We start from the raw sequence: 22495 nt of genomic DNA, 5'->3' as shown, positions 1-22495 counted from the left end.
AGCCATCTTACAGATATCATGTCCTGACCTCGTTAACAAATGTACAAGACTAGGGTTTAAAATCTACCTGGTTAAAGATGAGGAAACAGGTTTAGAGAGGTTGGGTGACTTGCTCAAGGTCACACAGCTAGTGCGTAAAGTGGCTGAGCTCAGAGTCACACCCAAGACTGTCAGACTCCAAACCCCACCTCTTCTGAGCAGACCATCATGGTGCCTAGACACCTAATACCGCTGCTTTGCTAGTAGCTTTACCCATCAGCCCTTAACCAATTTGGTGGTTTCAGGTTATTAGGGAGGTAGAAAAAATAAGGCTGCAGAGGGCTGAGAGGATTCAAGCAGGGGGAGAGGCATTGTCCCCCACTTTCCCCACAGTTTGGTGGGAAAAGAATGATCCTTCCACCCCTTGACCTCACCAGCCATATTCTTGGCTAATGATGGCAGGGACATTGCTGCATCCTTTCTGGAATACCTTCTGATACCTAGAAACCAATTTCAAAAGAATTTATTACAAACCAGCAACTTTATTGTAAAAGGTCTTAGGCCAATAATTGCTTTCATTAAATAAAACCTATAAGATACATTTCTAATTTCACTGCAGAACCAAATGAAGGTCAAGAGAAAAATCTGGTTTTTATACTAAACTGAATTGGAGAGAAGAAAACCACTTCCAGAAGTTCAGCAGGAGCAGTGAGACTGCAGAATTAGACCTCCAAGTCTCAGAAAAGTTTTTGATCTGAGGTTTATCTCAAACTGGCGTTGGGTCGGGGACATCCTACCAGCCGCCCCCTCTAATGATGCTCTCGCTTGCCCGAAGACCCCTCCCCAGCCTCCTTTTCCTTTCCCCACCAAAGACTGAGGGCCCAATGCTTCCCGTGTCAAGGTATTTGACCCCCTGACAGAATAATGAGGAGGAAAGGTCTTTTCCATTTTGAAGAAAAAACACCAAGTTAACGGAGAGAATTTCCTCAAATTTAAGTTTCTCTCAGAAGTTTTTCTACACTTGCTAGCATTTACTAACACTTGTTCATGCAAAAATCAAGTGAGAATCTGTCTGATTCAGCCCAGAACGATTGATTCCAGTATTTTAGGTTTAATGTGTTTCACAGGTTTTTGGTCTTTCTGGCAAAACGCCCATGAATTGTAGCTTTGTGGACAGTGATGAAACATTCCCACTGCTGTGTCCCTCTAAGGAGAGGAAACAGGCGAAGGTTTTGGGGGTTGAGCAGGAGGATGGATTTTAGTTCTTTTCCTCTGTTATGTCAAGCTCTAGATTAAGGGCTGGCGACATTTCTGTAAAAGGCCAGACAGTAAACATTTAAGACTTTGAGGTTTATATCCTCTCAACTGCAACTACTCAACTCTGCCATTGCAGCAGCAAAAAAAAAAAAAAAAAACCACACACACAGACAAAGTAACTGAACAGGCATGGCTGTGTGCCAATAAAACTTTATTTATAACAATCAGCAGAAGGGCCACATTTGGTTCACAGGCTCTTGTTTGCTGATTCCTGCTCTAGATAACAATAACATCAAATGGGATGTTGACTTTAACAATACAAGACTAATCTAAAAAATGTCTTTATCTCCACTATGATTTCCTATAAAAGTTACCATTCTCTGAGGAGTACAAATATAAATTTAAGAATCCTTAATGATGAAGTAATAGAGTCACATTTGAGCCATAAAGAAGAAAATTAAGTACTTTTGTATTTAGGTAACTAAATTATTTTCTAATCCCATGACTATGGATGTGAGAACAAAGAGTACGAAGAGGAAAGTCATTTAAAGCACTCATTTAAGGTTAATTTTTCATTTTCCACTGCCTGCCATCAAATAGGATGACTTAACCTCAAATGATTATAAAAAATGGTTTTGCTTCTGTGATCAGAAAGCTCAGAACTGTAACTATGGAGTTAGTAGTGGTTTCAGTATTATTGCAAGTCATAATGGAAATGATTTGCACAATGGGAGAGAGAAAAGGGGGAAAAGCTTAAGAACTGTTAATTAACTTTACTGTTTGGCCACAAATGCTAGGAGTATTAAAAAACAAGATTGCTGAAGAGAAAACATCAGGATTTAATGAACAATGGGATGTAATTGAAGTAACAGAGAATGACTTAATCGGGACAGTGGGTTGTTTAATTATGGGGATAATGGATCTTCTGAAAGGACAAACTAAACGGAAGAGAAGGAGCTGGGGCATGGGGGGCAGAGCCACTGTGTTGAAGGAAACTTGTCGATGAGCAGCTCTTGCTAGAGACAGTTAGAGCTGTATCAGAGATGAAGTAGTTTATGAAACTTGACTGTCCCCAACATGGTGACTATTGTGGAGAAAGGGCTGGTGTGGGCTGGCAGAAACCTGCCATAAATCATAGCAGCAGCATTAAGATTTCTGAAGGTAAGTATCTGCGCTTTTTCAAGATTTTCTAATAATCTTAAAGACTTTCTCATAGATATGAGAATGAGGGCAATAATATGTTTGTCGGAACAGTGTCTCCCAGGGCGCCAAGATGCTATCTCTCAGACACAGCCGACTGGCAGGCTCATTTCCTGGGTTTAAGAGTTCAAAAAACCATTTCTCGCTGAACTTTGATTGTAAGTCAAGCTCCTCTTGCTAATTCAGCATGCTTGCTACGAGTTATTGGGTTTTCTCATCTCCTCCTGAAAGTGAAGCAAATGTCCTTTCTCCCATGCGGTCCACTTTCCCGGAACTGAAATCCCCATTCACTCCCTCCTCAGAAGTTTCAGGCGATCTGCTCCAAAATCTCTCTCTAGACACAGACCGCCTTGAGGGAGGGCCCGAGAGGCTCCAGCCGCAACCTCAAACGTGCCTAAAGGAGGTAAAACCACAGAGCAGCAGGCTTTACTCCTCGTCTAGCTGTCAACTTGGAATGCCTGGATGTTCGAGTCGTGTGTGCGTGTGTCTGTGTGTGTGTGTGCCTGGATGTTAGAGTCATATGTGTGTGTGTGTGTGTGTGTGTCTGGATGTTAGAGTCATATGTGTGTGTGTGTATGTGTGTGCCTGGATGTTCGAGTCGTGTGTGTGTGTGTGTGCCTGGATGTTCGAGTCGTGTGTGTGTGTGTGTGTGTGTGTCTGTGTCTGTGTGTGCCTGGATGTTAAGAGTCATATGTGTGTGTGTGTGTGCCTGGATGTTCGAGTCGTGTGTGCGTGTGTCTGTGTCTGTGTGTGGGGTACGTGTGCTCCCCTGATTCTTCCATCCGGGAGCTTGAGACCATTATGGCGGTCTGCCTCATTGAACACCAGTCTGCGGTTCCCTGGTAGAGGAGAGTGGGTTTCTCCTGGTCCTAGAGGAAGTGACTTTATGGGGCTTTGCTTACATCTAAGAAAGGCAGAGGAGTTTTCCTCCCAGGGCACAGCAAACAAAGAATTACTTCTTGGAGCCCATGTGTTACTATAATGATTTCCCATACAAGCAATTGGTAGGATGTCTTTAATGTTCTAGAAAACACTCCACACATCAGAAGAACACATTCTAATCTTTAGAGGTGTCAAACCTAACTTTTAGGCTGTTGGACGAGGTGCTGTGTTTTTGAACATTTAGCCAAACAGGAGCTTGCGGGCCTCTTTTTAAATGTGCCCCTGACATGGCACCAACCTCTGCCATTTCAAACCATTCTGGTGGCTGCTCTTCACTTCTCCCTCTGACTTTTCTTTTCTTGAAAAAATGTACACCACACAGACACACACACAATCGAGTTTGTTCACCACACCTTGGTTTTCAATTACATAAACCACCTCAGGCAAATTTAGAAAATCAAGACTTTAAACCGCCGGGTGTCTGTACAAGCCTGGGGAAGTGGGGGTAAAGTGAGAAAGAAGGGGAGGGAGGAGGAGAGAGGAAGGAAGAAAATTTAAAAGATGATGGTTAAGGCTGAGGGGACTCGCCTGAAAGGAAATGAAAAACCTTAAATTTTTTATATTGGCCTTCTGCTAACATTTTGTCACACAAGCACAGACCGGATCAAGCCTCCCTGGAGCTCCTAGTATAACCATTCACCATGAAAGAGGTTTGGGGCAGCTCCAATAAAAGGTATTAAAAATCAATCTTAAAGTCAAGGGCCCTAGAAACAAGAGGCCTGCCCCTTCCTCAGTCTCAATGCTATCTACTGGCAAATCCGTATTCAAAAAGGAAGATTTATGTGGATTTCGGAAAGCATAATTTTCCATCAACCTTTTCCCCAGGGGCTACAGAGAAAAAAAGAAGCTAAGAGTCGACACAAATTTCAACATCAAGAAACATTTTGATGATGAGTTGAGTGTTAACAAATCAGAAACACATGGTCTTAATTGACTGTGAAATAAATAACGTTTCAAAATGAAAGGGGAAAAAGTGTTCAGATGTAAAGCATCAGAAAGGACTCAGGCCTTGAAAGCCTCTCCAGGCATTGAATCCTCCCCACTCCCAGTTCCATCTTCTCCTCTGCTCTCTTTCCTGTCAGGGGGTTCTGTTTTCATGAAAGTGAGACCCTGCTGGCTTCCCCTGACCTAGATTCACTTGTAAATATTTCTCTTTGGGAACCTGTGGAGCTCCTAAAATGTTCCAAAGCAAAAGCATGAACATCTTCAGGGTTAGGATCCAGGCCCTGGGTCTGAAGACAAAACCCTGAATCAGTGAAAGGAGAGTCAATGGGCCCTGATGCAAGCTCATCTTTCATTCTCCCGACATACCAGGGGGATTCCTCCTGCAGGATGAACATCAGGATCGCCTGGAGCAGTTAAGACATCTGTCTGTGCCCTGGGCTCCATCCCCAGAGTCCAACGGAGTTAGTCCCGAGGGAAGGCCCAGGTGAGGGTGTGTCTGGATCAGCATTTCTTTTTTTTTTTTTTCCAGTTTTAAATTCTTTTTTTTTTTTAATTTTATTTTTTTTTTTTAATTTTAAAATCTTTAATTCTTACATGCGTTCCCAAACATGACCCCCCCCCACCTCCCTCCCCACAACATCTCTCTGGGTCATCCCCATGTACCAGCCCCAAGCATGCTGCACCCTACGTCAGACATGGACTGGCGATTCAATTCTTACATGATAGTATACATGTTAGAATTCCCATTCTCCCAAATCATCCCACCCTCTCCCTCTCCCTCTGAGACCAAAAGTCCGTTATACCCATCTGTGTCTTTTTTCTGGATCAGCATTTCTAACAAGTGCCTGAGGAGATTTGAATTACATTTAATAGCTCTACACGGCACTCATGTGTCCAGCAATGGTCTAAGTGCTTTCTGCCTGTGTATGGTGTGTGTGTGTGAGTTGCTCAGTCTTGTCCAACTCTTTGAGACCCCATGGACTGTAGCCCTCCAGGCTCCTCTGTCCGTGGAATTCTCCAGGCAAGATACTGGAGTGGGTAGCCATACCCTTCTCCAGGGGATCTTCCCCACCCAGGGATCGAACCCAGGTCTCCTGTATTGCAGGCAGATTCTTTACCATCTGAGCCACCAGAGAAGCCCAGAATATCAACCCTTAATCCTTGTGACACCCATGAGATAGGCAAGCAACATGATCACCATCCTCATTTTACATGTGAAGAGATGGAGGTACAGAGAGGTTTCCAAATTTGCCAAAAGCCACACAGCTATCCAGAGGCAGAGGCAGAATTCAAATCACCTGGCTCCTGAATCTACACTGAGTAACCACTCTATCAGTGACTGCAGTAGCTGCAGAAAGCTCTTGAGAAATGTCAGGTTCTCTGGTCACACCCCCAGACCTACTGAATTAGAAACTCTGGGGTTTAATCAGCTCTCTAGGGGCCTCTGATGCACGCCAACATTGGAGAACCACTGCATCCTTTGGGTAAAGAGGGGAGCAGGGACAGAAGTCAGAACTGGCGACTCTCTGGCCAGCCTCCCACCTTGTGGAGGGAGCTGAGCATGTGTCTTCAGTGGAGGCTGAGCTCCATTTGGCAATGACCAAGAGTTCTATAAAGCTTACTGAGGGACTATTATCCCACCAGAGGACACAACCAGAACATAGTCTACAGCACCGTGGTGCCTGCTCCAATTAAGGATAGATTCTTCCAGGATGACACTGCAGTGCTCGCCATCCACAGCAAAGCCGCAGGAGACTCAGCCCTTTCACTCAGAAATACCAAAACCCCACTGTAATTTTTTCCCTCCTTCCCCACTCATGAGATTGTGAGCAGCTCAGAATCTCCATAAAGCCAAAGATCAAAGCCAAAACACAGCCATCTCTTTTCCAAGCCTCTATTAACAGAAAAGCACAGAAAAATCCAAAGTGATTTTGGAGATACTTGCCACGCTTGACTCTCTAAAATTCCTGACTGTGAAAAAAAAAACCAAAAAAAAAACGGTCTCTTTTCCTTTAAGGAAGGGAAGAGGGTGGGTGGGTGGAGTGGGGATGGGAGAAAAGGAAGTTCTTAAATGGGTGAAACCCTCCAGCAACCAGGCAATCATCTTACTGCCATGATTTACAGCATTCCTCTAAAAATATCTATGAGATCACAGAACATTAAGTGCATGACACCAAACATTTGTAACTAATCCATGAAAATAAAGTAAGGGCGTCAGGTTGCAGGGGAACACAGTGGAATTTGTCTTGCGTTATCATTCTAAAATAAGACGGCCTCAATTTGGTTGAAATACATCTTCACACATTGTCTTCCAGGGCAGAGTCATTTGAGAAATTCTGATTGCAATTCTAAATGCTGAATAGGGAGTACTTTGCATTTCCTTTGATGATGCTGAAGGCCATAAGCAATCCTGATATTAAAATCTTTGGAAATTGATGAGTTCCTCAGGCATCATTATAATACTTTTCTCCCCAATCAGAGTAATTAAAATCTATTATGTGAACACGTGTTAATATTTTATCAACTACTGTTTTTAATTAACTAAAAGTCTGAGGCCTCTCACAGTAGTCGTGACATCATTTCAAGTGACACTCTCCCCCCACCCCCCACAGACACTGTCCACCCCACCAGCTTCATTGCAAACTTACCACAGTACTGAATTCTGGAACCTGCCACAGCAGCCAGTCCTCATTAAGGGTGTACAGTGCTTTGCAAGTGATTACATCGACGGGGCCCTTGTTTATTTTTTGGTTCAGAGTTGTCACCAGCAAATAGAATGGCTCCCCAACAGTCTCCTTGGAAAAAGATGCAAAAGTAACAGTTTTTGCCAGAATCCACTGTACTTTCCAAAGAATGAAAGTTTCAGTTTATGGCACCATGACAAGAGACAGGAGGCAGTGTTTTCTAACAATCAACATGAAACTCTCAAGAAAATACATATTGCTCTACTTAGGACTGGGAGCAAAACTCAGGAAGCTGCCTCCTCTCCCTAGCAAACACGTGTTCACACACACACAAACACATACACACTTTCTCTCACTGCATTTACAGTTGATAACAGCATGCAGTACACAGATTGATCATTCTTTTATGCGTTAAGCTTCTCTACTTCAGCCTAACTCTCATCAGTTGGCCTAAGAACAGTTCGCAGAGGTTTAACCTTTGTTTACATTCCTATTTAACTGCCCCAGTTGTTTTTTTTTTTTTTTTTTTTTAGCACACTGAAAATAAATGGCAGGATGATTAACCTTTATTAACTAGAATAAACATAAGAACATTTTATAAATTTATCTAGGAGGAAATTTTGGTGTTAACAGCTTCTCATAAAGGAAGTGGCCCTTAGTTACACAATCTGCAGCCTCACCTGCTCATGAGCAAGCCAGCCCCCAGTGGTTCCCGGCCCCAGCCATCATGGTCCCACCTGGGTACCTTTGCTAGTACAGGCTGCAGAGGAACCCCGTCTCCTTCCTCAGGCTAGATCCGATTCCATGACTCTAAGGATCTTCCCAAGCATTCTGATAACTTCCTCCTGCACTTGTTTTTTTTCCTGGATCAAGGGTGTCCACCCTTGCTGTTATAGAAATGCTTCAAATCTGTAGCCACTTTGTGCTTGAATGGACTCAGAGCAGCCCCAAAGCGGGAGGCTTGTGTGCTGTGCTCTCATGCAGCCTTCCAAGGCATGTAGCCCTGGGTTGACTATCGTGTAGAAAATAAACGAAGTAAAGAAGCCATCTGTGATCAAAAGGATATTATTAAACTGAATTTGAGGGGGAGGAAAGAATCAGGGCCACAACCAGGAAGTCAGACTGCCTCGGTGATGATGAGCAGCCAACCACGTGACTAGGGCCTAAAGCCCCAGTTTACAAAGTCAAGCTTCACAGCCAATGCATCTGGCCTGGAAAGGAAGATTTCACTGAATCTCTCACCTGCTTTCCCTTGAACAGGTAAACCAAGACATCTTTGAAGTCTCTTGGGATCCCACCCCACCGGCCCCCATACCATTCTCTACACTGCCAGCAGGGGCGCATCCCTCCTCCGTCCCTGTCCCTGGCTTCCTGTCTCTCCTGTGCCGCCCCACCGCCCCTGGGCCCCCGCACCACTTCCCTCTCCCCTGCTGACAGAGCCTCTAGTCGCTTCCTTACTGTAGGACAGGGCTGGAATGTTCAAAAATTTCCCAGGTGGGGAGAGTGCTGGGACTAGAACACGGCATTTCAATTCTCATGAGAAACTTCCTTTATTTAGAGGTTCACAACCACACGGCTCTCTTCTCTCTCCCTCCACCCCCTTAGGTAATATCCTGACCGCAAACCTAGAACCTCACTTCTCTTTGCTTCTAGCCCACATCAGAGATGGGGATAAGCACCCTTGGGAGGGGGCTGGAGGCTTCTGTAGAGGTCGGCGTTTGGGGGCCAGTGGGCTCCTCTGGGCTGTGCAGAGCGACAGCTTCAGACTCAGTGGCCCTGTAGTCAGAATTCTCCTGAAGACTGCAGCTAAACTCAGATAAATAACATCTCATCTGGCATTGTTATCCACACCCGTGGTTCGAAACCTGGAGAATCATCACCAGAATCCCTTGGGGCTGTTATAAAAATAACTCAGACATCTGGATTCTACTTTAAATGCGGGATCTCTGGAGAAGAGGTCTGAGCGTTGGTAGTTTTAACACCTTCCCAGCAGATTCTGGTGCATGGCCAACTTAGGAAAACATGAGGCCATGGGGTTTCTTTGTCACCACCGAACACAAGTTCTAAGTTGTGTTAGAACCTACTCAGACCAGGATGCACACAGCTCCTGGGGAGCCGGCCTTCAGAGCTCCCTTTACGGAACTGACCCCACCCTTCCCATCCTGTGATGGGAATTAAGGTTGGCCTTTTCACCGTCCTTTCCTTCAGGAGACCAGATTCTCTGGCCATAGCTGAGCTTGAGGCTTTTGCACCTGTGATCTCATTCACCATCCCACCCCGCCCCACCCCACCCTGAATCCTTTCCTAAGCCTGAAGAAGGTGGCCTCCCCCTTGAGGAAGCAGTAAGCGGGGTGGCTAAGAGCTCTCTGGTGTTGTCACAGCGCTGTGGGATCTGTGAGTAGAAAACTCTCGTCTATTCTGTGCACCCCAACTCTCCGGAATGCAAAATGGTCATAAAGGTCCTCACCTCATGGGATTCAATGAGAAAAAGAAGCAAAGCTCTTAGCACACTGGCTGGCACATTCAATAAATGGCAGTTATCATTAGTACTTGACCCACACGGCCTTGGAGGCAGAGAGGAGGAAGTTACCTGGAGGTCACAGAATTCATGGCGCCCAAGCAAACGTTTGGGGCGGGATGGGGAGATAGGGCAGGCAGGAGGACTAGGCCATCAGAGCCCTGTGCCCTTTGGGCATGTGGAGGGGGAAATCAGGCCCTCCACGCCAGAGGGAATTGTTCCCCTGAAAATGAAAGTATCACTCAACTGGCTGAATGCCACTTCCTCCCCAGGGAGCACGCTGCCCCCTCCCTACCCCAAGTGCTCAAGACACCCATGAATCAGCACTGCAAAATCCTAATGCAGAATCCTCTGCTCAGAGGGGCCGTTTGGGCTCTCAGCCCAGACTTTGGGGACTCCTGACCTCTTTAATGGCCAGGCCCCTCCTTCAGTGGGAAGATGCCCAGATGGGAAGGACCATGCCCAGAGCCACAAAGCGAGCTGGGCTGAGATGAACGTCTAGCCAAGACTCCTAGGCCAGGGTTCCTTCTGCTCCCCTCTCCCACATTCTCAAAGGCAGGGTGATGGGATCACCTGCAGGAGCCTGGAAACCGGGACTGCCAGACCTCGCCTTGAGTTTCTGAGTCAGTGGCTCTAGCGAGTGGTGGGGCAGGGGGTGCCTTTTGAGACTAAGAGCCAGGAACTAGGTGAGGGCCCTGCTACCTCTTTCGAAGCAGCTGTGGCTGAAGCTAGGGAGCCAAAAATATTCACCCCAGAAATAACTGCTCCCCATCTCCCCAAAGCATATGATGATTTATACCAAGTAAACAGAAAAGAAGGCAGATTTCATCAATCTTAATAAATGGGTATTGCCTTGGGAGAGAAAAGGGTTGGTAAAGAAAAAAAAAATGTTGTGCCTCTACTTGTAAGATTGCGTTAAACTCTAAGCATAGTCTATTTAAGGCACTGCTTTTTGGATCTAAACTTAAGTAGCACTGTTAAAACCTGTGGCATAGCAGTGTATCTTATTCAAACTTTAATTAGATTTCGGAACCAGCTACAAATACACAATTATGCAGTTTTGCTGGAATCTGGATGGCTGGTAAAATTAAAGAAGGATAAGAACCTCCTGCACCAGGGGCCTCAGAGGGTTGAATGGAGACTGGGTTCAACAGAACACACTTCTTTTCCTATTAATATTTCATAATAATAATGGGCACAGTTTATGGAGTGCTTCCTCAATGCCAAGCAATTGCATACATTTTTTCATTTATGCTTCAGAACAGCCCTAAAACATTCTTCCATTCTACAGGTTATAAACCCAAGGCTCAGGCTGGTCAAAACACCTGCTTGGGGCCTATAGTAAGTGGTAGAGTCTAGTTTTAGACCAGGCAGCAGACTCCAGAGTACTCCCTCTTACCTATGGCATCTGTGAAAACCTCATGTAAGAAAAGATTTCAAGATTCAACTAGACTACAACCATATTTCCATAGAAACTCTCACAAAGTGAACTCAAGGGGTGGAGGGCTCTTTGGAGACTTGCTTTCACATGAGATGACCACTTGGATTTGAATGTCATTAGCTCATGTGGTAAGTAAACAGCAATTTCCCAGATGCTCAGAGGCTCTGAAAAGAGTGTGTTTTCATCAGTATTTGAAATATGGGGACTTCCCTGGCAGTCCAGTAGTTAAGACTGAGTTTCCAGTACAGGGGCATGGGTTTGATCCCTGATTGGGGAATTAAGATCCCATATGCCACACAGCACAGGCATAAGAAAAAAAGAGAAAGGAATGTTCTCTCCATTCAGTTCAGTTCAGTTCAGTTGCTCGGTCGTGTCCAACTCTTTGTGACCCCATGAACTGCAGCATGCCAGGCCTCCCTGTCCATCACCAACTCCTGGAGTTCACTCAAACTCAGGTCCATTGAGTCAGTGATGCCTGCCAGCCATCTCACCCAGCATGTGTTAATTAACCATGTGAAGATGGACACAAAAGCCACTGGGTTTAAAGTCTCAGTTACGTAAGGTAAGCTCTAGAAATCAATTGTACCACATTGTGGCGATAGACAACACTTGTGTACACTTAAAAATCTGTGAGAAGGGTCTCACATTGACTGTATTTCTTAATCCAATTTTTAAGAAGAGAGAGGTCTTACCTGAGGAAATTCTAAATGAATTACACTTGCACAGGCCAGTCAGAGCCAAAGCAAATCTTCTCTTCCCCTTCATGTGCCCCTGGTGAGGACCAAGACTAAAAGCAGTTAAATACTGACACCACGGAGTACGCAGGACTTATCCTGGCAAAGACGTTAGCATCTGCTGAAAATAACTGCTTACCATCTTACTTCTGACACTGCCGAGGGATTCGACACTTACCCGCAGAAAACCGGAAAGGCAGACAGACATCCAGTTTGTGAGGAGCTTCTCCACCACGGACTCTGTGCGTCTGAGCATGAGTTTAGGTTGCATGTTGCTGCACTGCTCCATCAAGTCCCTGGTCAGCACCTCCAGGATGCTGGTCAGGTAGACCAGCTTGGTTTGCAGGGCAATTGTTAAGAAGGAAGCAAACAGACACCTGTGTAAAAACAGAGCCTGGGTTACAATAGCCAAGACATGGAAGTGTCCGCAACAGATGAATGGATACGGAAGATGTGGTGCCTATATACAATGGAATGGTATTCAGCCATAAAAAAGAAGGAAATCCTGCCATTTGCAATAACATGGATGGATCTCGAGGGTGTCATGTGAAGTGAAATAGAGAAAGAAAAATACTGTATGAGTTCACTTAAATATGGCATATGAAAAAAAACCCTCAAACTCAGAGAGATCAGATTGTGTTGCTCATGCTGTGCACCTAAAACCTCTACAGAGCTGTATGTCAATTATATCTCAAGAAAAAAAAAAAAAGATACACAGACGATGGAAAAAAAGCACATTAAAAAAAAAACAGAAAAAAAACAGAGCCTTGGTTAATTAGGGTTAACCATCATCTGTGGCTTGCTTGGTGTTGATAGCCGTCTCCAGGGAAACATGAGGGGCCCAGCAATGGGGTGTTAACAGGATGCCTCCCTGTGGGTGTTTTTTTTAACATCTAGGTTTCAACTACCTTAGCCTTCAATCCATAAAAACCACATATCAATGTTAACTTCAGGTCATTTTATAGGTTTTCAGCTCTAAAACTTCAAACTAGAGAGGTAACAAGAAGTGAATGTCTTCCCTGAATTTTCAGTGTTTTAAAAATAGAAAACAGCACTTCTGCTTTTGTGACTCAGGATTCATGTTTCTTTCTTGGTGTTGGGGGTTTTTGGGGTGCTTTTTTTGGGGGGGGGTCACATGTGTGTGTTTCTTCAAAATAGAACTTGTGTTAGGGCACTGTGTTCTGAAGTGGAGACGCTAAGACTGCATGGCCACCCAAAGAGCCAGCCGATCTCTCAAAAGAGAGATGCGGGCTCTCAGACACCAAGTCCAGGCTGTCGTTTGGAAAGGAAATAAGAGGCGCAGATTTTATCCTCTCTCCTTAATCACTTTCAAAATAGAAACAAACTGCCGGATACCTGTCCTTCACTGAAAAGTTCTTCTGCTTTTCAAGAGTGTGGATAACAGTCACAAGGAAACTTTTATTACAAATCAGGGCATCCAAAGCTATGAGGCTTTCATTCTTGTCGCTGGCATCTCTGTTCTGAAAAAATATATAATATAATATAAATAAATTAACTAAAAGTTAGAAAGTAGATCCACAATGGGGTTTCAAGACAATGAATTATTTAATACCAAATCTGTGATCCCCAAATGCCCACAATAACAATTCTAAATAATGATGGAGATGATGATGGTGGTGATGACGACACTATGAGAGTCAGGCAGTCATGGGCTAAAAATGAAAACTTATAGACTTACATGCATATCTTCAGTGAAGATGTGGGTGAAGCCACCTGACTGAGAGGAAGGAGACACTTTAATTATTCATAACATCCAAATGAAATGAAGAGTGTTTTTTTTCTGTTATAATACCTGAGTTCGTTTTAATAAAGTAGAGACACTGTTTGCTAATCTGAAGAGCCCCTGGGCGTATGCTCACTGCATGTTCTCTACATAATAAATAATTATTCAGCTCTCAGGAAACACCAGTGACTTCTGAAGGCCTCCACGAATAATTACCATTGCATCAGTCCCATTTTTGACAGATGAAGGTATTTAAAAGAATTGATTCAAAAGTTAAAGAAGTGGCGGTGAAAAGATTATGCAAATGTACAGACCACTCCTCAAGCAATTTACCTTCTAAGGATAAATACTGAGTTGCATTGGTAAGTTTATGCAAGTCCTCGCTTAGAAGTATTTACTGTCTCAATACACAATGTTATTCAGGACCGGATGGAGAGGGGTGGCTAAAAGCTAGAATCTGGAGTCAAACGACTTGAGTTCCAGTTCTGGTTTCATCGCCTGCTGGTCACATGACTTTGGACAAGCCTTTGAACTTCTCTGAACCTGACTTTCCTCACCTGCAAAATGGAAACAGTGATGACTCCCACCTCATGGGTTAGGTGTGAAAATAAAATTAACGAGTGCATAGTAAGGTTTTCACATCAGCTATCATTAGTAGTTTTTTTTTTTTAATCACTAACAGCATACTAAACCACAATGCCATTGCCCTGTTGGTTTCTAAAAATATTTTAAACTGTTATGCTCTGTAGCCCCTGAATATAAACTTTGAAATTTGAGTTTCTGCTAATGTATCATAAATCATATTGGAATTAAATGATTAAAATTTAAAAAGCATGATGTGTAACACTGAGTCAATGGGATGAAAATATAAATTTAAACATTGTTATTTTTAAATGTTTTCGTAATCATTGAAACCATTAAAGTGAATTTCTTCTGTAGAGGATTTTTGCCTTATATTTTCAAATTTGTTAGCCCAAGCAGAAGACCTTAGACTATTTTGGTTATACTCTCCACTAGTAATAAGCAGAAAAATCGGACCCCAGGTTTGCGTTTTCTAGTTCCTAATATTTTTCTGCTGAACCAACCTTATGTCAATAGGCAATTTAAACAGATTAATTCTTGACCTCAAATAGGGAAATACTGCTCTGGCTCCCTGGGTTCAAAGGCTCCTTCCTCCTTTCATTCAAATTCCTCTCCTCCAGGTGGTTAGATGCTCTGCTTAGCCTTATGTCTGTCTTCTATTTACAGCAAAACAAAGTTGCCGATAAAATTTAAAGCAAGGCTTTTACATCCAAAAAAACCCAACTAGCAGGGCAAAAAACTAGGAGCTGGTAATGCCTTGGTCTCTGAGAAGCTACCATTTCCTCTGGGTTTTGCCTGTTGTTATTGAGTAGGTATTCATCACTCAAGTTCTCTCCCCACTTCCCAACTTCCAGGCCTAGAGGATGTTGGTCCAGATTTATCAGTGAAGGGCCTATTCATCACTGGGACTTCAAAGTCTAGAACGCATTTCAACTGGTGTTGTCACAGAATACCCTCCCCTGTTCTCACTTCTTAATTATTATCAATTCAATTTCAACTCAGGTCTTCACAATGGGGTTCTAACAAATGTATGTGCTTGCTTTTCCTGGGTCTCCCCGGCTCCTTTGAGATGCTACATAACCCTGAGTTAAATCATTTGCCTTCGCAAATGTCTTTAAGATAATACAGCATTGTGTCTGGGATTTTTTTTTTTTTTAAACACTCGCAACAGTGTTTTTTACATTCCTCAACTCAATGTTGCTCTTGATTACTGAATTTAGAAGACAGGAAAACTTTTTTTGCAGGCCACAGATTACTCTCTTCAGCACTCTAGGGCAATTATTAACTATAAAAGCCCATAGAGTACTCCTGTAGACGGTAGAAATCTCTTATTTTACTGCTATTAAATTCTTAATGGGGATCTCAGATAGCTGGGAAATAGGACTCATGGTGCAACCTTTGCTGAGGTCAGGCACAGTCATCCTGACTCAGGGAATTAAACTCCCCTCCCCAGGCGGTGCTCTGCCGTGGAAATGGAGGAGTGCCAAATGGTAAGTCTCGGTGCCTGATATTCTTGGAGGATAACTTTAAAAAAAATATTCAAGTGCAAAAAGTTAAGGTCTTATTTCTAGCCTCCTTGATTTACTACACTAAGACTTGGACCAAAAAAAAAAAAAAATATATATATATATATATAGTAGGTGTTTTATAGAGGTACCCCAACCTCCAGACACAGCATCACATATCATGGTGTCTGCTTCTAGAATGATAGAGAAACTGAAAATTGCTTACTGCCCGTGTCTGGGTTTCTGAACTCTAGGCTTCTGGCCAAATGAAGCTGAGAAGTTGCTGGTAAAGTAACACAGGCCAAATCTCTCTTTTGGCCTGGAGAGATTACTGGCTTTGCTTAGGAATCTAGATTTAAATCTGATAATTGGTGTTGATGTGTTCCAGAGGCTGAGCCTCAATATGGGCACCAGTTCTGGACGAGAAAAGGGCGATATGGAAGGACTGGGGTATCAGGATGTCCAGGCAATGGCAGGAGGATGGGCGTGCATTGCCAAAGACTCAGGAGGGTGAATGAGGAAGGCTATGTGAGTGGGTGAGGAGATGGAGGTGTGAGAACGTGAAAACCCAAAGGCTTAAGGAGACTATTCCTCGGAGTCCTAGAACAAATTAATTAATCATCTCATGCAGCTCTTTCTGCTAAATGAGGGTGACACTGTCGCATCAGCTGAAGAATGACTGCTGAAGAGAACCGTAAAACCCTACAGTGCTAAAAACAGCTGCTATTAACTCAAACCCTACGCGTGTCTAGGTTCCTCCCTCTCGGCCAATGGCACTTTCCATCTCCAATTGCGAAGTAATGGTGAATAATCCAGTGGCTGCAACGGAAGTCATGCAGATAAACACAACAAATTGGCCAGCCCACAATTTATTGATTTTTAAATAAACTAGCTCACTTCCCAAGCTACAAATTCAGTTCTAAACTGGTAGCAAAATAAAGCAAAAATCATCACTCTGAACTTGTGTCCCTCCTAGGGTTTTGTTACTGGACAAAGAGTAATTGCCAGCGACCCATCACTGCTTTCTACCCTCATCAATCCAATTAATAGTTCTCCTCCTCCCCGCTCTGCTCAGATTTAAGCCATTATTCTGTACCAAGCACATTATCTGCAGCTGCCTTGGAAGCAAACACCAGTTTTTTGACAACAGCAACAAGCACCTTCATTATTATTCAAGTCTCAACCTTAGGAAGATGATCAATGCTCTTTTACCTCGGGGAAGAAAGTTCTCAGAGCAAAATGTTTGTAGTCAAGGAAGGGAACAGTTCCAAAACTATCAACCACATCCAATTTATCCATCTGCAGCTCAGCAAAGCCTGCGAAACAGAATCCCAAGAGCAATATTTTAACTCAACCAACAACGGATAAGATCTGCTGCTGTTTTGTCTAACACAGAGTATGACCTTGCTTTTCATTAAAGAAGAAACAATAGATAATTACTTGGTTGGCTGCGAAGAAACTGAAATAAAATACAAAGCCAGGCCTAGACCCTGCTGTTCAGTTGTCTTCTATCATACAAATGGTTCTCATTAACGTGGCTGGTTCCATTTAAGGGTAAAAAAAAAAAGACAATAAAAAAGGGCTTGTTTTTCTACAAACACAACTTTGGAGCCTACCATCACGTATCTCTTTCCGGAGCTCACTTTCAAGGAGCTCCAACTGTTGGCTCTGCTTGCGACTCAGCTCCTTCGATTTGTGCCTGGTCACCCCCACGGCCACTGCAGAGAAAGAGAGCCAGCCAGAGATTGACAGGTTAAAACACAGCAAGGAAAAAACAGAACCAACTTTCATAGTTCTTGTAACAGAGGGAAAGCAAGAAAGACTAGCATGGAAGAGGCAGAATCTCTAAGAAGAAAAATTTCTAGTGAAGGGTCACTCTAGACAGGAAGATGTTCACCTGTAACAGAAAAATTAAAAAAAAAAATACTCATCTTCAAAGTAAAAACTAAATCAAATAACCTTCACTTGTAACCAAAGATTCCAGCTGGCTGAAAAGTAATGAAACAAGCCAAGTCTCCCTACAGCCACAGGCCACTTATATTGTTCTGTTCTGTTTTAATGTTTCTAAACATCCCCGGAGAAATAAAGTTGGAACCTTAAATGCAGAAAAAGCCCCACAGATCCACAGTGCGCTACGTGAGTCAAACTTGCATAGATCAAGTGGATGACAGGATGAGTGGTCCGCAGAGAAGCCCCCTGTCTGGATGTTGCTTCCTTCTCCACTTCATTCTGCTTCTAACCTACACTGCACAGGCAGCACACTGAACAAGTTCAGCACTGGTTCATGTCCCCGCTCTGCTATCAACTAGCTGTGTGGCCTCAGGTAAGCTCCCTGGCATCTCTGCGCCTGGCTGCCTTATGTTAAAGTGCCTGCCTCCTTGTGGTATTGACAGTGTTCCAATAAGCAACTCACAGAAAGCATTTGGAGCCTCTTTTTAAAAAAGAATATGTAACAACTGTCCTTACTATTGTCAACTGTCCTTATTCTTCTAGAAATTTTTTCTTCTCTTAATAGAAATTTCATGATAAAAGGATCACGTTACCAGTAGATGCGAATGGTGCTGGAGGAAATAAAATTCTACACAGTAAGTCACCTCCATGCCATCATGTTCCATTCTGATGGTGGGTTTTTAAGTGCACTCTGTTCGTAAGTCCAACAAAGTTAGCCTAGGTACCCAGCTAACACAGTACTGTACTGTAACAGGTTTATAATACTCAACAAAAATAACATGTACATAAAAAACCAAAATTTAAAAAAAAACATTTTCAGCAGTACAGTACAACAACCATTATTCAGGGGCTGACATTCATATTCACATGTTTGAAAGTTCACAACTTGAAGGTGTGTATGTAGGGACTTACTATACAGCTCTGCACTGGACTACTTCACAGTCAACAGTCTTAATGATAACATCTTCAAGAACGGTGGAGCAGGCAGTGATTCTCAAATTGACTTGACTGTGGAACCCTTTCCCCAGGAGCATCACTTGGGACCGTTGGTCCGCAGACCACCCTATAGGCAGCACCAGCTCACTGCTTGCAAAGGGAGCTAGCAGGCCACATCCCTCCAGTCACGGCTTTTTCCTGGTTGAAATCTCCAGGGGAAGCCACAGTGGGGGTGTTTCGTAGGTGGCAGCCCTAGGCCAGGTGTGTTTAGTATTTTCACTAATGATCTGATTGATGGACTGAAGGGTACACTTACTAACGCTGCTAATGACACATGGTAAGAAGGGGAGGAGGACTTTGAAGGGCTTCTCAGGCACCAATGAAATCAAGAGCCACATGTCAAATGCAGCCCTCTTCACCTTAAAGAACATCAACAGTTTTTACCAACAAAGTGAAGGGAGAGGAAGGAAGAGTCACAGGGAGCCCGGGAAGGGATCAGACCTTCCTAGGGAGTCACAGAGTTTACTGACTCCATGATGAGACTGTTCTATCGAGAGCTGCCTGACAGCAGTGGATTTCTCAAAATTGAGCTCAGCATTTAGAATTTACAAGTAATCTTCTTATTCAAAGCCAGCACCAGCCAAGACCTTATTAATATATCAGGTCCAATTCTGGATTCTAGACGCATACAAGTGGTGGCCAACTTGGGAGAGCTTAACAAAGACCTGACACGATCATCAACAAACAGTACAAAACAAGGTCTCTACAGAATGAATTCATCCCATTAGGCTAGTTAACAATACATATAAATCTTTTCCTCACTGGACCGGGAATTCCCCAAGAGAAAGGACAAGGACTGAACTCACCATCCCAAGGTCCAGAGTCTTGCACAGTTATCAGCAACACAACAGGTGCTCAATAAACATCAGGTATACACATGCATGCATGGATGGATGAGTCAGTGAGACAGTGAGTACAGGGAAGGAAGCAATGAGCAATTATTAACAGAAAACCATCAGAAAGACAATGCCTGTACTAAGACAAGAAATTGAAAGGGCTCCATAGCTCTGGAGAAGAGTTCTCTCTCTCTCTCTTTTTTTTTTTTTTTTTCAGGAGGACAAGAGGAAACAAACAGACTTAAAGCGAAAAGCGGCTCAGAAACACGGGTCAAAAACTGAACGGCTACAGGGACCAGGCCCTCAGATGAGTTAAATGGCCTGTGTGGAGCAGTAAGGGAGTGGTGGGAAAGTGGAAGTTGCTCAGTCATGCCTGACTCTTCGCAGCTCCATGGACTGTAGCCCACTAGGCTCCTCTGTCCATGGGGATTCTCCAGGCAAGAATACTGGAGTGGGTTGCCATTTCCTTCTCCAGGGGATCTTCCTGACCCAGGGATTGAACCTGGGCCTCCTGCATTTCAGGTGGATTTTTTTTTACCATCTGAGCCACCAGGGAAGGGAAAGGTTGAGTCTGTGGCAAAAGCGTGGTGAACATAAGCCCTCCCTCCAGACAGAGCCGCGCCCCAGCTCTAGCAAACCCACGCTATAGAAACATCAGGATCCAAAGATCCAGATCTTTACAGTTTTCAAGTGATTATAAAGAATATGAAGCATGTCATTTTAAAATGATGTCAGTGACTTCAAAGTTGTAAAAATGCTACTTGAGCCAAACAAGACACCTTGGTGGGCTGGAGTTCATCCAGTGAGCAACCACATGGGATCACTGTACCTGGATGAGCTGCGGATCATTTCAATAGAACTTACAGATCACGATTCCAAAATACAGTTCTGCCAGAAAGGAAGGGCTGGGGTCAGGGGTGTGGATGTTACTGGGGGGAGAAGGCAGGATGAGATGATCAAGTCCCGGGAGCCCCATATCCCAGAGGAATTCCGAGGAAATCATGTAAATGGGACATCAGTCATCATAATTCACAAGTTTAGTGAAGCAGAGTGGATTATATTTCTCAAACACCAAGGTATCATCTTTGTAATTCAGCATTTTATTAATGAAGCATCCTAAAAAAATATTTAGGAAGGCCTCGGTGTGAAACTATTAGTCCTTTCCCGAAGTTTTGATTTGGGTTTTCATCCACTGATACTCAACTGAAGCAAACTGCCCCTGAAAGCAGGAAAGTCTTCCTGCCCGCCGAGAGGCCCCTGGTAATAATTTCTCTGACAAAATTAAACAGGGCACTTACCAAAAATGACAAATACTAGCAAGATGGGAAGCCCAATCAGAAAATACCAGGGCGAAAGAACTGATTCCCGTTCGACAGAGAGCTTCAGGTTTCCCAGTCTGACCTAATAGGACAAAGAGTGTCTTTAGACCCAGTCAAGGTGAAGAACACATTTCCCCCCCAACATGGTTTTCTCCAAGATACAAAAAGAGGTGGCAAGCTAGGCAGGATAGCTGAGTAGGTTAGCTTTGCGCACGCACGCTAAGTCACTTCAGTCGTGTACAACTCTGTGTGCCTATGAACAGCAACCTGCCAGGCTCCTCTGTCCATGGGATTCTCCAGGCAAGAATACTGGAGTGAGTGGCCATGCCCTCCTCCGGGGAATGTTCCCAACCCAGGGATCGAACCCTCGTCTCTTATGACTTCTGCACTGGCAGGCGAGTTCTTTACCACTAGACCACCTGGGACCACCAGGGAACTCCCCAAAACTCGTCTTTAGAGGCAGCCCTTTGCTGCTCACCTTCAGAAACCTTGCAGCACTGTCCCCTACCTTCCACTTCACTTTTCTTTATCAGTTATCTAACACATCTTCAGTTTATTTTCTATACTATACTGCATGCCTCATTAGGTAAGCTCCATAAAGGCTGAGTTTTTGGGTGGGGGGCGGACGGGTTCTGTTTTTTCTCTGCTTCATCCCTACGTCCCAGTGCAGGCATTCAGGGATGAGTCATGAACTATGAAGAATGCTAGCGTTTGCTCTTTTTAACTAACTTGACACATGGGAGCACTTGTGGGTTTAGCTGTTGTTATTCATTTTATAATTATTATGACCCTCTTTACCATACAACTGATGCACCAAGGGAGGCTCAGTTAAAGCCAAGTTATCTATGGTCACACAGCTATTAACTGGTGCCCCTGGGACATGAACACATTTTTTGTTTTGCCTTCCAGTCTGATGTTCTCTTTTCTTGTCCTTTATCCATTTGTTTATGACTCTAGATGATAAAGCATTTTGGGAGGGACAGAGACCGTGCAGAGTCTCCTATGGCATGAACGCTAAAAATGGAGGTCTCCAATATGTTTCCCTTCCCCATGGTCTCATGCCTTTATTATGAGACGTAAATACATCAGTGATGGGGCCCTCAAACATGTCTGGGAGAAGATTACATGCAGTGAGCATGACTTCACAGTAGAGGAAGCAGCCCATGACTCACAGACTACCTGGTTTCCACTAGCCTCTACCGTTACTTTCAGTGCGCTGGGGAGACCCCATCCTGGGTTTCTGTTAAGACACGTCACCTCTGCATTCAGGCAGAGAATGACAGCTCATTTGTCAATGGGGTCTAGAGATTCTGCTTGCAGATGCTACAGTCTAGAACAAAAGACTGCTCTATGGCTAGAACAAAAGCTATCAAGACATTATTATTATAAACAATGGTGTGCTCAATGCTTTGCCATTCCAAGAAGCACATGGATGGATTCTGCAAGCTATTTTGGGGAAATAATGCTTGGGCCCAAGACACCAGCCTTGTTTATCTTCACTTAAAGTGAAGACCCAAAGATCCATAAAAGATTCTATCTTGGCTTCTGGTTTAGCCAAGGAATTGAGACAGTTAATTCTTAGATAGCGTGATAAGGAGTCCAGGGCCCCCAAGGAGAAGAGGGGTCTGGGACCCTTAAGGAGGAGAAAAGGACAAACTTTTTCTTTCTACATTCCTTCATCTTAGTCACATAAGACTTTTTTCCCCTCTTAAGCTCTGAGTTGTTATGGTAACAATCTATTTCTTAAAGAGAGTTAGTCTTTTTTTAAGGCCAGAGCTAATGATTATACAACAAAGCAACTTATCTTGCTCAAGTGTATGTTTTTCCTTAAGTTCTGTACTAATGATTTTAAGGGCTTCCCTG

The 22495-nt window shown here is 43.8% G+C and overlaps 1 protein-coding gene across 1 annotated transcript in view; it reads right to left on the bottom strand.

The window, feature by feature from the left end:
- The window catches only part of PLXNC1 (plexin C1), a 156845-nt gene that overhangs the window by 33854 nt on the left and 100496 nt on the right, over positions 1-22495 (bottom strand). Inside the window, exons 15-21 of the mRNA XM_069584197.1 lie at positions 20612-20714; positions 17148-17249; positions 16744-16847; positions 13400-13438; positions 13057-13181; positions 11879-12077; positions 6972-7118 (exon numbers count right to left, since the gene is read on the bottom strand). Coding sequence (XP_069440298.1) covers positions 6972-7118; positions 11879-12077; positions 13057-13181; positions 13400-13438; positions 16744-16847; positions 17148-17249; positions 20612-20714 — 819 coding nt within the window. The remainder of the gene's footprint in view (positions 1-6971; positions 7119-11878; positions 12078-13056; positions 13182-13399; positions 13439-16743; positions 16848-17147; positions 17250-20611; positions 20715-22495) is intronic.

The sequence above is a fragment of the Ovis canadensis genome, chromosome 3, assembly GCF_042477335.2.
Source record: "Ovis canadensis isolate MfBH-ARS-UI-01 breed Bighorn chromosome 3, ARS-UI_OviCan_v2, whole genome shotgun sequence".
NCBI lineage: Eukaryota > Metazoa > Chordata > Mammalia > Artiodactyla > Bovidae > Ovis > Ovis canadensis.
The sequence above is the reverse complement of the archived record's forward strand: the minus strand, read 5'-3'. Positions and strand labels throughout refer to the sequence as shown.